The sequence below is a fragment of the Entelurus aequoreus genome, linkage group LG06, assembly GCF_033978785.1.
Source record: "Entelurus aequoreus isolate RoL-2023_Sb linkage group LG06, RoL_Eaeq_v1.1, whole genome shotgun sequence".
Lineage (NCBI taxonomy): Eukaryota > Metazoa > Chordata > Actinopteri > Syngnathiformes > Syngnathidae > Entelurus > Entelurus aequoreus.
The window spans coordinates 25,492,774-25,505,851 of record NC_084736.1 but is presented as its reverse complement, the minus strand read 5'-3'; the positions used below and the strand labels follow the sequence as shown (position 1 = coordinate 25,505,851).

General features: G+C 37.4%; 3 protein-coding genes across 4 annotated transcripts; 1 reads left to right on the top strand and 2 right to left on the bottom strand.

Annotated features, from left to right (window-relative positions):
* Positions 1-2,829: 2,829 nt before the first annotated feature.
* Positions 2,830-7,139, bottom strand: LOC133652030 (uncharacterized). 2 transcript variants are annotated; one of them, XM_062050348.1, is made up of 4 exons: positions 6,089-7,139; positions 4,902-5,365; positions 4,595-4,782; positions 2,830-3,656 (listed from the first exon to the last, which is right to left on the bottom strand). In XM_062050348.1, the coding sequence occupies exons 2-4, from the start codon at positions 4,977-4,979 to the stop codon at positions 2,954-2,956; spliced, it is 969 nt and encodes a 322-aa protein (XP_061906332.1). In that variant the 5' UTR covers positions 4,980-5,365; positions 6,089-7,139; the 3' UTR covers positions 2,830-2,953. The 2 variants fall into 2 exon arrangements, with proteins under 2 accessions (XP_061906332.1, XP_061906333.1); XM_062050349.1 differs by having other exon boundaries at positions 4,595-4,772.
* Positions 6,175-10,158, top strand: LOC133652028 (uncharacterized). Its single transcript, XM_062050344.1, has 8 exons — positions 6,175-7,259; positions 7,881-7,981; positions 8,084-8,211; positions 8,308-8,538; positions 8,680-8,968; positions 9,060-9,292; positions 9,398-9,525; positions 9,654-10,158. Exons 1-8 carry the CDS (start codon positions 6,749-6,751, stop codon positions 10,049-10,051), a joined length of 2,019 nt encoding a protein of 672 aa, XP_061906328.1. The 5' UTR covers positions 6,175-6,748; the 3' UTR covers positions 10,052-10,158.
* tmem220 (transmembrane protein 220) lies at positions 10,095-13,021 on the bottom strand. The gene is made up of 6 exons (XM_062050350.1): positions 12,720-13,021; positions 12,618-12,647; positions 12,452-12,512; positions 11,215-11,338; positions 11,073-11,132; positions 10,095-11,003 (listed from the first exon to the last, which is right to left on the bottom strand). Exons 1-6 carry the CDS (start codon positions 12,825-12,827, stop codon positions 10,877-10,879), a joined length of 510 nt encoding a protein of 169 aa, XP_061906334.1. The 5' UTR covers positions 12,828-13,021; the 3' UTR covers positions 10,095-10,876.
* Positions 13,022-13,078: the final 57 nt, after the last annotated feature.

Below are 13,078 nucleotides of genomic sequence, written 5' to 3'. Positions count from 1 at the left end.
AAGTAAAATTAGGACAAAAACGTGAGTACAATATGTACTACAATACCTGCTGGGTGTATGCTTGAACTACTACCCTACAATGATTATCCTGGATATTGAATCCAAATAAAATAAAATATATGTATATATTTCTAAGGTTAAAATAGTTGTTTTTTTTCCAAACAAAACCCAATATTGGCTGTGATAAAAACATTTGTTTACATTGTAAAAATACCATAACGCAGTGCCATATTTCCATGCTGTGGCAGTGATATCACAAATGGTGAAGTATTTTAACAATATAGAAAAAATACTCAATCTAGAATTTAAAAAAACAATTTAGGACAAAATCGTGAGTGCAATATGTACTACAATACCTGCTGGGTGTATGCTTGAACTACTACCCTACAATGATTATCCTGGAAATTAAATCCAATTAAAATAATATATATATATATATATATATATATATATATATATATATATATATATATATATATATATATATATATATATATATATATATATATATATATATATATGTATGTATATATATATAACAAGCGCAGCGAAATTGTATCAGCATGCCGTCACAGAAGGAAACACCTCCTAGGTAACACATGAGTCAATCACCACGCCCCCACGCCTGCATGTACCCACCCGCTCTGTGCCCTATATAAACCATGGTATGTGAATGCTTCCATTAAAATCTCCTGAGGATTGAGGAAAACCCCTCATGAAACAGGCCTGTAGAGATGAAATAGTCTTGTGATTTTTTCCCCCACACATACATATTACGCTCTACCACGGTATCAAGCACTATTTATGTATTTATTTATTTATTTATTTTTTGGATTATCTAATTAAGACATATATATATATATATATATATACATATATATATATATATATATATATATATATATATATATATATATATATATATATATATATATATATATATATATATATATATATATATATATATATATATATATTTCTAAGGTTAAAATAGTTTTATTTGTAAATAAATATTGGCTATGATAACATTTTTTGTTGTTTTCATTGTAAAAAATACCATAAGGCGGTGCCATATTTCCATGCTTTGGCATCACAAATTGTGAAGTATTTTAATAATATAGAAAAAAATACGCAAACTAGAATAAAATAAATTAAATTAGGACAAAAACGTGAGTTCAATATGTACTACAATACCTGCTGGGTGCATGCTTGAACTACTACCCTGATTATCCTGGACATTGAATCCAAATAAAATATATACATATACATGTATATATTTTTAAGGTTAAAATAGTCCCTCCCACCCCAAAAAAAAATATTGGCTATGATAAAAAATTTGTAAAAATACCATAAGGCGGTGCCATATTTCCATGCTGTGGCAGTGACATCACAAATAGTGAAGTATTTTAACAGTATAGAAAAAATACACAGACTAGAATTAAAAAAAAAAAGAAAAAAAGGACAAAATCGTGAGTACAATATGTACTACAATAGTGGCTTTGCAGCTGACGTCATCAGCCACGTGACATTAGCTTGGCGGCCATCTTGCCGGTCAACGACTCACACACGCTTTCTTGTTTGATCTGCTGCTATTTGAGCTTGGAAATGCCGGAAACCTGCTGTGCTGTTGGATGTAGCAATAGACGAGGCGATAAACCAAATCTTAGCTTCGGATCGCGGCGATTTGTCGTGAACGATCGAAACCTACGATGTACACAAGGATATGCAATGAACACTTCATATCAGGTATGTAAACAACCTATTCACCCCTGATTTGTTTCACAAAATGTGAAATAATACAATATGGGATGATACAAATATGATTGTTGAAAATGCTGGGTGCATTTTTAGAAGGGCAGCAAGAGCAGCAAGGCAGGGAATGGGATGATTTCTTCAGTTTACCCCCGCCTCTGTCTGTGTGATGCTAGGTACCGTTTTTATTTTTTCATGATGCCTCATCTGATTGGCTTGAAAACTTTATCAATGTAAATGTTGAGCTTCATATTGGAATTGAACAATTAATTATCATGAGTGAATGCATTAGGACATTTCAAAAAAAATTATGATGGACCTTGTGAAACAATTTTTTTCTAATGAAGCCTTTTTGAACAAGAGGCTTTTTGTTACTTCATTTGGCACAAGGTAAAATCTACATTGGTAAAGTTTTCAAGCCATTGGCACAAGGTTAAAATTTTTATTGGTAAAGTTTTCAAGCCAATCAGATGAGGCATCATGAAAAAATAAGAAAACAAAACAAAACGGTAGCAACTTAAACAAACAGGTATCTGAATGATTTCACTCTATTCAGTTTTTTTAATATGTCAAGTTATGAAATGCCATTACAAAACAAATTGAACTGGGTATATCCCCATCAACAACGTGCTTAATTATTTATGGAAGTCATTATGAATAATGTGATTGTTTAATTGTTTCAGGTGCAAAAAGCGAAGATCCACTATCCCCAGACTATGTGCCAAGTATATTTGAGCATACCCAGTCACCTCACAAACAAAAACTCAAATGTTCAATGAAGATCTTTGAGAGAAGACCAAATCTCAAGCAGCGTAAGAGAGACCGCGAGAGGGCATTGGCAGCAGCAGCAGCACTTGTCAATATTTCCCAGTCTGTCCCTTGTGAATATGATCAACTACCCGCTGGTGAAGATGTGGTGCACGCTGAGATTCGAAAAGAAGGCAGCTTAATCCACTAGATGTTGATTAGCTGCTGTCCGTATCCATGTAGAGAGAGTTATTGGACTCGCAAGACAAAAGTATACCATGATGGAAAATATCATACCCATCTCTTTATTGTCATCTGATGACAGTGGTTTCACAACATTAGATAAAATTGTACAAGTGTCATGCGCACTTACAAATGTATCCGACCCAATTGTACCATTTGAGTAATGATGTTGCATCCATATTTGTTCTGTAATAAATACCAGGAAAGAATCTTACAGAAACAACTTTTTCTGTTTTACTTCCAACTTCTTACAGTTAGGGCAAAACCATCGTTGTGGGACTCGTTTTATGCCAAGACATTTCATGTGGAATGCTTTGATGCTGCAGTTCTCTGATTTACAAACCAACATATCCTCAGTGGGAGGGTTACGGCAGTAGCAAACAAACTCTTCCGAAGCGGATGCAGTGGTAGCAACAGATTGTTCTACCGTATACACTTTAGCTAATAGCTCTGGCATAATACAACGGAGATAGAAATTGTCCATCTTGGCCAGTTCGTTTGCCAGGAAGGAATCATCAGGAATGATGCGCTGAATAAAGAGTAGATTCTCCTTCCATACGACAAAGTCACAGTACTTCCTGCCAGTACAACACAGTTGTGATTGTACTTGGTAATAATACTGGTGGTCTTCACGTAGCACGCAATTGCCGTTCGATTTCTGCTCCAAACAGACCGCCTTGGACTCACCAGCAACCTCTTCCACTCCTTTATCTTTGATGCAGAAGGGATACTTAATTTCGAGGCACCCTTTGCCACAGCAGTCACACGAGAGTAGCCCATCCGGTGATGCGCCGAAATATGGACGGTCGGCAGACATGTGGAATCCGGTTTCGTCAACGTTTAGGCCAGTGTGCCGCTGGCTCATTATCATTTCGTACCGCTTCCTTGCGTCCGACTCGTGATCGCAACCCCATCTAAAAATAAAATGATGAATATAAACGTAAATATGAAAGGTAGTACTTTGGTTATAAGCAAACATAGTAAAGCGATTTGACAAACCATTTCAATAGGCAGAAAGAAGAAAAAGAATAGTGCAACATTTAAGGGATGACAGTTGATAGACAGATAAGCGAGAGAAAGCACTCATAACCATGTATGACACAATTACCTCTTTTATGCAATCTGAAAGCTAACTACTAAGATTACTGACTGCCTTACTTAAGATTGTTAAGCACCCATAACCATATACAATTTACCTTCTTTATGAAGTCTGAAAGTTCATAAAGAAGAGTAGATTTACACTACCGTTCAAAAGTTTGGGGTCACATTGAAATGTCCTTATTTTTGAAGGAAAAGCACTGTACTTTTCAATGAAGATAACTTTAAACTAGTCTTAACTTTAAAGAAATACACTCTATACATTACTAATGTGGTAAATGACTATTCTAGCTGCAAATGTCTGGTTTTTGGTGCAATATCTACATAGGTGTATAGAGGCCCATTTCCAGCAACTATCACTCCAGTGTTCTAATGGTACAATGTGTTTGCTCATTGGCTCAGAAGGCTAATTGATGATTAGAAAACCCTTGTGCAATCATGTTCACACATCTGAAAACAGTTTAGCTCGTTACAGAAGCTACAAAACTGACCTTCTTTTGAGCAGATTGAGTTTCTGGAGCATCACATTTGTGGGGTCAATTAAACACTCAAAATGGCCAGAAAAAGAGAACTTTCATCTGAAACTCGACAGTCTATTTTTGTTCTTAGAAATGAAGGCTATTCCACAAAATTGTTTGGGTGACCCCAAACTTTTGAACGGTAGTGTAAATACGAACAATAAATACAAATTGAAACTAAAATTTAATTTAATTATATTGCAGTGCAAATTAAATTTTCAAATCCAATTTCTCACCTAGTTGCGGCTGTTGAAAATCTACACAGTTCAGGATAGCAGATTCTCTTGATCAATGACTTGGATGGCTTTGAGACATTGGTCCTGGTCGTTGCCTTAAAATTCGAGGCCGTAATTCGCCCAGCTCTTTGTTGAAACCAAGTTGTTGATGTTGCTTGGCCCCTGGACTCTTCTTCAACTGCAGATATCTGAAAAACATTTTAATAAAAATTGTTTTCACTATGATTAGATTATTTGTAGCAGGTTGGAGAACAATAAATTATTTATGATATGTATATTAATTACTAGGTGCGAAAAAAATACAAACCTGCTTTCTGGTAATGGAATGTAACTTTTCCAGCTCTGACCGGCATTTCAGTGCAAGTTCATCTGGGCTGAGTTTCATATTGCCAGAATCGTACAGCTGTGAGAGAGGTACAGGAAGCTTTCGCTTCACTCATTCAGCAGTTTTCTCGCAGCACTTTCCTCAGGAGTTGAAACTTCTGACTTTCGTTTCTGGGCTGGACGGGCAAAATCGATATTGCATCCTTCAGCATATTCTATGTGCGATGCTGATGGTTTCAGCCACTGACAAGGTAGTGATGTGCATGGAGTGGCTGTCTTCATACGTATTAATGTCTCCAGGGCGAACAGGGATGCTGCTGAATGTGAACATGTTTCACCCAATCCAGCCATGCATGCAGTACAGTGGCAGCACATGATCTGACCATCTTTCGCTATTGCTACCCAAGGTCTGAGGGGAGGATCATTCATCCGTTGAGAGTGTTTTACCTGAAACAGATAATATGACATACCTTATCTCATTATCAGTCCCTAATTTGGATATAATATACAAGGCTAGACCTCTTACTGTCCATTTATGCATATTTTACCTGGCATTTGGTAAATTTTCTCATGAATCATTCATTAAATTAGCCTGAAAATTTAAACCTGGTTCATTTTGAGCAAGAAACCAAAATGAATTATCAAGCATGAATTCTAAAAATTATTTTTGTAGAAACTGTTTCATAAGCTTTATACTGAATAGTTGGAAATTATGTAATGTTGTTTTATTGAAGGAATTAATTTCTCAGATTTCAATATGAAGCTCCTGGAAACAGTTTTTTACAAAGCAATTTTTGATAGAATTTTTTTATAATATTGTTTGGTCACATCCTTAAACTGAATACGATACATTTTCAGGCTAATCTTTTATTACAAAAAGCCTCCTGTTCAAAAATGCTTAATTAAAAAACTGTTTCACAAAGTCTATAGTAGTTTTTTGAAATGATGTAATGCGTAGAGAAAAATTGGAAAATTTCAATATGAAGTTTGTGAAACGGTTTTTTAATTAAAAGCATTTTTGAACAGGACGTCATTTGTAATTTTAAAAAAAAGCTTAACAATGTGAGTTTTCATTAGAATCACTTCAGTAGTTTTTTCACAATCACACTGTTACTGCCACGCGGATTTGTAAACAGACAGTAGGCTCCTCTGTGTGTGCTTTTTCCTTACCTTGGTCATGAGAAGAAATCGATTCTTGTTTGGAATCTGCCATATCAGCCCATCATGCACAAAACCTGCTGTAAATTACTTGTAGGCATCCAGACTCTTGTATGCCTTAAGGTCCTTTCCAGTGTACGGAGATGGTGAATCGACGAGGTAATTATAAATGTCTGGATATGCTCAGGTGATTTTAGCATGCTTCTCGGTAAAAGGTACGGATCCGTTGTGCCAACAAGGTTCAACTTCTCTCGGTAATGTTTCTTGGACTCTTCATCCAAATGTACAACATCATTGGATAGCAAATCAGCCATAATTCGGATGAAATCGGTGAAAATGTAGCGCAGAAATCAAACTGAATCTGTACGAACACGTAGGAACGAGTTGACCGGCAAGATGGCGGCGTAACACAAAGTCACGTGGTTTATCACTCAAAGCCTGCTGGGTGTATGCTTGAACTACTACTCTACAATCATACTTGCCAACCCTCCCGAATTTTCAGTGCCTCTCCCAAAAAAATCTCCCGATTAAGGCACGCCCCATCCAGGTCCATGCGGACCTGAGTGAGGACAGCCTGTCGTCACGTCCGCATTTCCGCCATAGAAACAACGTGCCGACCCAGTCACGTTCAACATCTACGGCTAATGGAGAGTGGCCAACTGCACACACAACATGGAGGAGACGAAGCAGAAGAACGAAGAAGATACAGTCATGACGACGCCGACGCCGAGTAAGAAGAAGAAGTACGCTTGCAAGTTCCAAAATGTTTGGAAACAAATATTTCAGTTCATCCAGGACAGCTCGAAGGGGAAGGGGTATGCTACCTGCACATTTTGTAGATCAGACTTCTCCATTGAACACGGTGGGCGAATGGACATACTCATTCATGAACGGACAGCGAAGCACAAAGCGGCGGCAACGCGGCACCGGTCTCAGCCCAGTGTTGTGGCCCATAATCCTGGGCTGGGAGGGTTGGCAAGTATGATTATGGGCCACCTTGCTGAATGGAGACCCGAGGGTGTAACATATGCCGAGACAAAGATGGCTATGCTGATAGCTGCAAGCAACATCCCGTTCTCATTTGCGGATGTTTTCAACAAAGCCGTGAAGGATATGTTCCCGGATTCAGAGATCGCTCGCCAGTACTCAAATGGCAGAACGAAGGCGACTCAAATAGTGAAAGGTAAGTGTTATTTTTTAAAAACATTTTTAAAGTAAGCAGCAAGTACAGTACAGTAATATACAACAATTCTTCTAAAAAAAAAAAGAGGAGAAATATAATCTTAGAGACAAATGTAACTTAAAACATTTGTATGCACGTACAACACTTAAAGACCACTATATCAGTATGTGGAATTAAATTATGGAATGGATTAAGCAAAGCAATGTACTAATATGATCCTCTTCAAACTTAGTGTTTACAAAGTACAAAGAAGAACCATGATAAACATTCTGAATTTATTTCATCCATCCATTCTTTCATTCTCAAAATAATCTTACTTATCTCACCATATGAAATATAACTTACTTCACCAATTGTTATTTATTTATCTTTATTGTCATTACTTATGGAGTATATTGTGAATAAATTGAGAACAGGAAGTGAACAAAAGTTTTAGCAACTGTTATGTAAAGGAAAAGGGGTAGGATTAAATAAGCTCTGCTTCTTCCTACTCCTTTTCGAACATGTTGAAAAGAGAAACGGAATATTGTGATGTATCATGTATGCTTGCATGTTCGAAACAAACTCAAACTCAGTACAGTTAGTAGAACAACTGTGTTTTCATTACTGTGTATTTGATAGGTGCCATTGCCCCGGAACTGGACAAGGAAGTGATCGAACTTTGCCAAAACCAACCCTTTGGTCTGATGTGTGATGAAAGCACAAGCAGAAACACGGATAAAGTATGTATTTTGTATTTACACTTCTCTTGTAAAGTCATTTTGTGGCTGCTGTCAGTGAAAATTGCTCTCTAAATATATATATGTTTTTTTTTTTTTTTAAAGGAGTTTGTGATATTGGCCAGGGTTTGCGATCCGAAAACTCAGGAGGTGGTGACAAAGTTTCTGCACATGCCAGGGTGCAACATTGGAACAGCACAGAACCTCTTTGAGTCACTGAACACAGTGCTAAGGTAAATGTAAAGTCGCTGATGTGTAAATGTAAATACATTACAATATGCCAGGAGACAGACCACTAATAAGTAATGTTATACTTTGTTTATTCCTAGTGACAGAGAAATTGACTGGAGAAACGTTGTGGCATTTAATAGTGATAATGCCAGTGTGATGAAGGGGAAGCACGATTCTGTTGTCAGCAGAATCAAAGACATGCAGCCATCCCTAATTGACATGGAATGCATCTGTCATCTGGTCCAGCTGGCCACAGGATGTGGCATTAAGGCTCTACGCCAGCCTATTGAAGACATCCTCAGCAGTATATATGCTCACTTTGACATCAGGTAAGCATATTGATATACCGCATTTTACACTTGCTCATAAGTTAAAAGAGCCTTTGGATGTTCTCTTGGTTCCGTGGCTTTTCATTATTTAACAATTGTTTGCCTATTTTATTTTATTTTTTTAACCTTTCTCAACTTCAGTGCCAAACGTTGTGAAATCTTCAAGGAGTTTGTGGAGTTCACAGACTCAGAAACTCTGAAGATACTCCGATACTGTGCAACCAGGTGGCTCAGCTTGCTGACTTGCATAAACCGGGTGCTGAACCAGTGGGATGCACTGCAGGCATATTTTGCCAGTCATGAGGATGTGGAGAAGCCTTGCAAGGTGAAGATGCTGGCAGAGCATTTGACCAGCAAGAAGACAAAGTTCTTTTTCCTCTTCCTCTCCCAGGCTCTGAAACCACTGGCAGAGTTCAATGTTATGTTTCAGGTCAGCCAGCCTATCAAAAGACTAACTTAAATAATTATGATAAATAATGCTGTTATCATTTTTTTATAACTGATAATCAATGTGTTTCTAGGCTGAAGGAGTGATGGTTCATAGGCTGCACCGGGAGATGACCAGCCTGGTGAGAAGATTAATGGGAAGATTTCTCCCTGCCAGCCTTATTGCTGATGTCCCACTGAAGGACATCAAGTTCAAGGATGCCAGCCTACAGTTGCCGGACAGCGACCTCTTTCTTGGAGCAGCTGCACAAAGCCTCTTGGAGGACAACGTGGATGAACTTTCCTCCTCTGTCCCAATGATGATCAAGTAAACATGATTATTGTTATCCAAATCAGCTTACCTCCTAAGAGCTAACTAACTGATATCCCATCAGACAATGGCTGTAATTTTTGATCTGATCATGTGTCACAGGGCAGTGAGAGACTTCTTTATAGCTGTGACCACAAACATGATGACTGCATTCCCCCTCGACAACATCATCCTCCAAAACCTGACCGTGTTGGACCCAGAGTCACGGCATCAATTTTCCCCAAACTCAGGTACATCCCCTTTTTTAAATGATGGCCGTAGTTGTTTAATAATCAACTTCAGAAGTTATAGATTAGACTAGAGAAAACAATTATATCCCCAGCTCACTTGTGCTTAATTTGCTAATTTTCATTTGCAGTTATAGAGCTTGGGAAAAGTCTGCCGCAGCTGCAATTGGACCTGGATAGCCTCTGGGAAGAAGTAGTGGAGTACCAAGTGCTTGGCAGGGAAGATCTTCCTCAGGAACCAAGGATTGACCGGTTTTGGGCCATGCTAGGGAGAGATGGAAGATTCCAGACTCTGGTGCATTTGATGAAGGCACTTTTGTGCGTGCCACACAGCAATGCATCAACAGAGAGGGTGTTCAGCATGGTTAGAAAGATAGTGACAGAGAATAGAACGAGGATGGACCATTCAACCCTAAACTCACTCCTTTCCTGCAAATTAAATTTCACAGATGCTGCCCACACCTATGCTCCTTCAAAGGCTGTGCTACTGGCTGCAAAGCACTGCACTTTCAAATACAACAAAGACTAGAGTGTTGTGTGTGTATATATGTGTAAATAAATGAACACTGAAATTCAAGCATTTTTCTTTAAACAGAGCAATTGAGAGGACACACAAACACGACACAGAACAATCCAAAAGTAGTGAAACAAAAATTAATATCAACAACATTATCAATATTACTTACAATTTCAACATAGCAGTGATTAAAAAACCCTCATTGACATTATCATTAGACATTTATAAAAAAATAAAAAGAATTGTGTGTAAAATAAGTCATATTTTTGGTTCATTTAATAGTTAAAACAAATTTACATTATTGCAATCAGTTGATAAAACATTGTCCTTTACAATTTTAAGAGCTTTTTACAAAAATCTACTACTCTGCTTGAACGTCAGCAGACTGGGGTAGATCCTGTTGAAATCCTATGTATTGAATGGATTCTAGCTATAAATATACTCCCCGCCACCCCCAAATCCCGAATTCGGAGGTCTCAAGGTTGGCAAGTATGCTCTACAATGATTACCCTGGAAATTGAGTCCAAATGTTAAAATATATATATAGAAACATTTAAGGTTAAAAAAATGTTCTTTGACTCATTGGCAATTATCGACGCTAAATTTGCAAATGCAAAAAGAACGGTTCTCATCGTTCACTCAAAAGACTCAATTCGTTCATGAACGCCACATCTCTCCATGACATTGCTAGTAAATAGTCAACAATTCACGTTTTAATCAAATAAATCATACAGTGAAAGTAATTATAATACAGCACAAATTCCGATGCAAAACATTAAAGTGCTTCTTCATTGGTTCATTGATGGTCAGTGGACTGCGTTGACCTGTTGTCGCTTGCTAAATGGCAGTGGTGCAGTGTGTGGGCCAGCTGGACCTGTTCTTGTGGTGCACGTGGTACCAGCACACGAAGGGGAAGATGGTGATGAGGACGCCCGCGGACACTCTCAGCTTGCCCACAGCGGACCTGACGGGCAAATACCTGGTTCAGAGATCTCTTCAAAACAAGACGTGACCTTCAACACGTTTACCGCACCTTCCAGAGTGCCGACACAGGATAAGCCACATCACCGTCAGCATGAGGCCAGACATCTCTCTAAAAGGGCAAAGACAAAGAAAAAAGCCAAAACATCAAGTGCGTATAAACATGCAGTTTATGAAGCAACGTGCGTGACCACCTGCCCTCTTCCTGCTGGAAGACGTCTGCTGGGTTCTCTTTAGAGAGTTTCCATCCCATCATTACAAGGAATCCACCGCACATTGTCATGTGGAGGTCGGCCACACGTCTCCATGGCAACGTCTCTGCAGTCATCAATTACAGTGTTTCAAACAAACTCCCTTTCATTGAGGGAGTTATGGCTGCCCTCAGAGGGCCGCTTGTTACAGTGAATATAATAATATATACATACATACATATATATAATATATAAACAAATAAATATAAATGTATCAAATTAAAAATATTTAAATATATCAAATGAAAATATATAAATAAAATATATATACATAAAAATATAAATTAATATATATAGTGAATTATAATGTATAATCGCTTTATTATATTCACAATCCCTTTTTGAATTTGATTATTTCATTTTTTTTTACATACAAATTGATCAATAAAATGTTTGCTTTTGAAATAAGTCAGGGGGAAAAACATTTTGTTCTAACAAAAAATGTTTGAAATATACATTAATACAGGGGTTTCACAACTTTTTCCAACAAGGGCCACGTACTGAAATCTTACATCTTTATTTTGTAAACAGGAATGCTAAAAATAGACGTTACCTGTTTTCAGCTTTGTTTTGACAAAGTGTACTATTACTACTAAAGGGGTAAAATAAAATGTGTAAAAATAACCCAAGAAAAAATGGTAATTTAAAGAGAATGAAAGCTCACCATAAGTTTTGTCTTTAAATATTTAATATGTCCTATTTTATCTTTTTTTCCAACTAATAAAAATAAAATCTAAATGGCCCCCGCATACTTTAACTTTTCAGTATGACACCCTGAGTTATTAATATCAAATTTTTAGCCTTTTTTCTACATTTCATCACAATTCTTGGCTCTGTTTTCAAACTTTTATTGTTATTTTTTTATCCAACAAAATTCTTCAGGGCGCAATTTGGACACCCCTTTCTTGATATGACGTTTTTTGCATGGTCAAGTTCAAAAGACTTGCAATTGTATGCAATTTTCAGTCAAAATTGAAAGTACAAATACGGTTGAAAGCCATAACGCAAAGCTTGAAATGTTTAGAAACTTGTAGTGTCACACTAAGGCCACTTGAGGGCGCTGTGTGCAAACATTCACTGTTCCTCAGAGAGGAAGTCATACTGCGCAAAAGAAGGATTTTAAAAAAGTTGCATGTTAATTTATAATAATGCTGCTGCGCTTTATTAATATTTGTGTTACCTGTCACCTGGTGTTTGAGGCCAATAAGTGCACACAGGAGCGCGGGAACGCCGTAACCGACCTGAGACACAACAACAAACATTAAAGTTTACAATTAAACGGGGAAAACTAATGCAAAGTGATCAATATTGGCTCTTTTTATGAGATATTTGGCTTGTCTGCTCACCATCCACAATGCATAGTCTGGGTCGTTAATCTGACAGTTCAAAGTTCAAAGTTACTGAAGAAACAAGTCAACAAACAACCTTAAGAAAGACGCGAATCTCACCTGCACGTACGTTGCAAGGCCGAAGAATAACGACATGAGGACATTGCACACTCGCCAAATTATCAGCAGCAACGTTTTTGTGCTGATTGATGAGCTGAATTGTCTCATGTTGTCACTGGGCTCACGTTCCCGCCCGCACGGGACGTCGAGGTACTCACATCAAGTGCACCGTCGGCAACTTCGGCTTTTTATTTCCAAACAACGAATTGACTTTATTTTTAATTTATGTATTATTATAAATCTCTTTTTATATTTTCTTATCACATTACACATTACAATCATCTTGTCTGAACTCTAATTTAAAAAATATATTTATATTTATTTTTTTTTCCTTCCGGGTTTGTTTGTCTGGGTGTGTA

Coding starts and splice junctions, on each gene's coding strand:
- LOC133652030 (XM_062050348.1), bottom strand. CDS start 4,979: ATGAAACTCAGCCCAGATGAACTTGCACTGAAATGCCGGTCAGAGCTG. Junction 4,783..4,901: donor ATTCCATTACCAGAAAGCAG/GTTTGTATTTTT, acceptor AATGTTTTTCAG/ATATCTGCAGTTGAAGAAGA. Junction 3,657..4,594: donor TTTTCAACAGCCGCAACTAG/GTGAGAAATTGG, acceptor TTTTATTTTTAG/ATGGGGTTGCGATCACGAGT.
- LOC133652028 (XM_062050344.1), top strand. CDS start 6,749: ATGGAGGAGACGAAGCAGAAGAACGAAGAAGATACAGTCATGACGACG. Junction 8,212..8,307: donor TCACTGAACACAGTGCTAAG/GTAAATGTAAAG, acceptor GTTTATTCCTAG/TGACAGAGAAATTGACTGGA. Junction 8,969..9,059: donor AGTTCAATGTTATGTTTCAG/GTCAGCCAGCCT, acceptor ATGTGTTTCTAG/GCTGAAGGAGTGATGGTTCA.
- tmem220 (XM_062050350.1), bottom strand. CDS start 12,827: ATGAGACAATTCAGCTCATCAATCAGCACAAAAACGTTGCTGCTGATA. Junction 12,513..12,617: donor CAGACTATGCATTGTGGATG/GTGAGCAGACAA, acceptor GTTGTGTCTCAG/GTCGGTTACGGCGTTCCCGC. Junction 11,133..11,214: donor TTCCAGCAGGAAGAGGGCAG/GTGGTCACGCAC, acceptor TTGCCCTTTTAG/AGAGATGTCTGGCCTCATGC.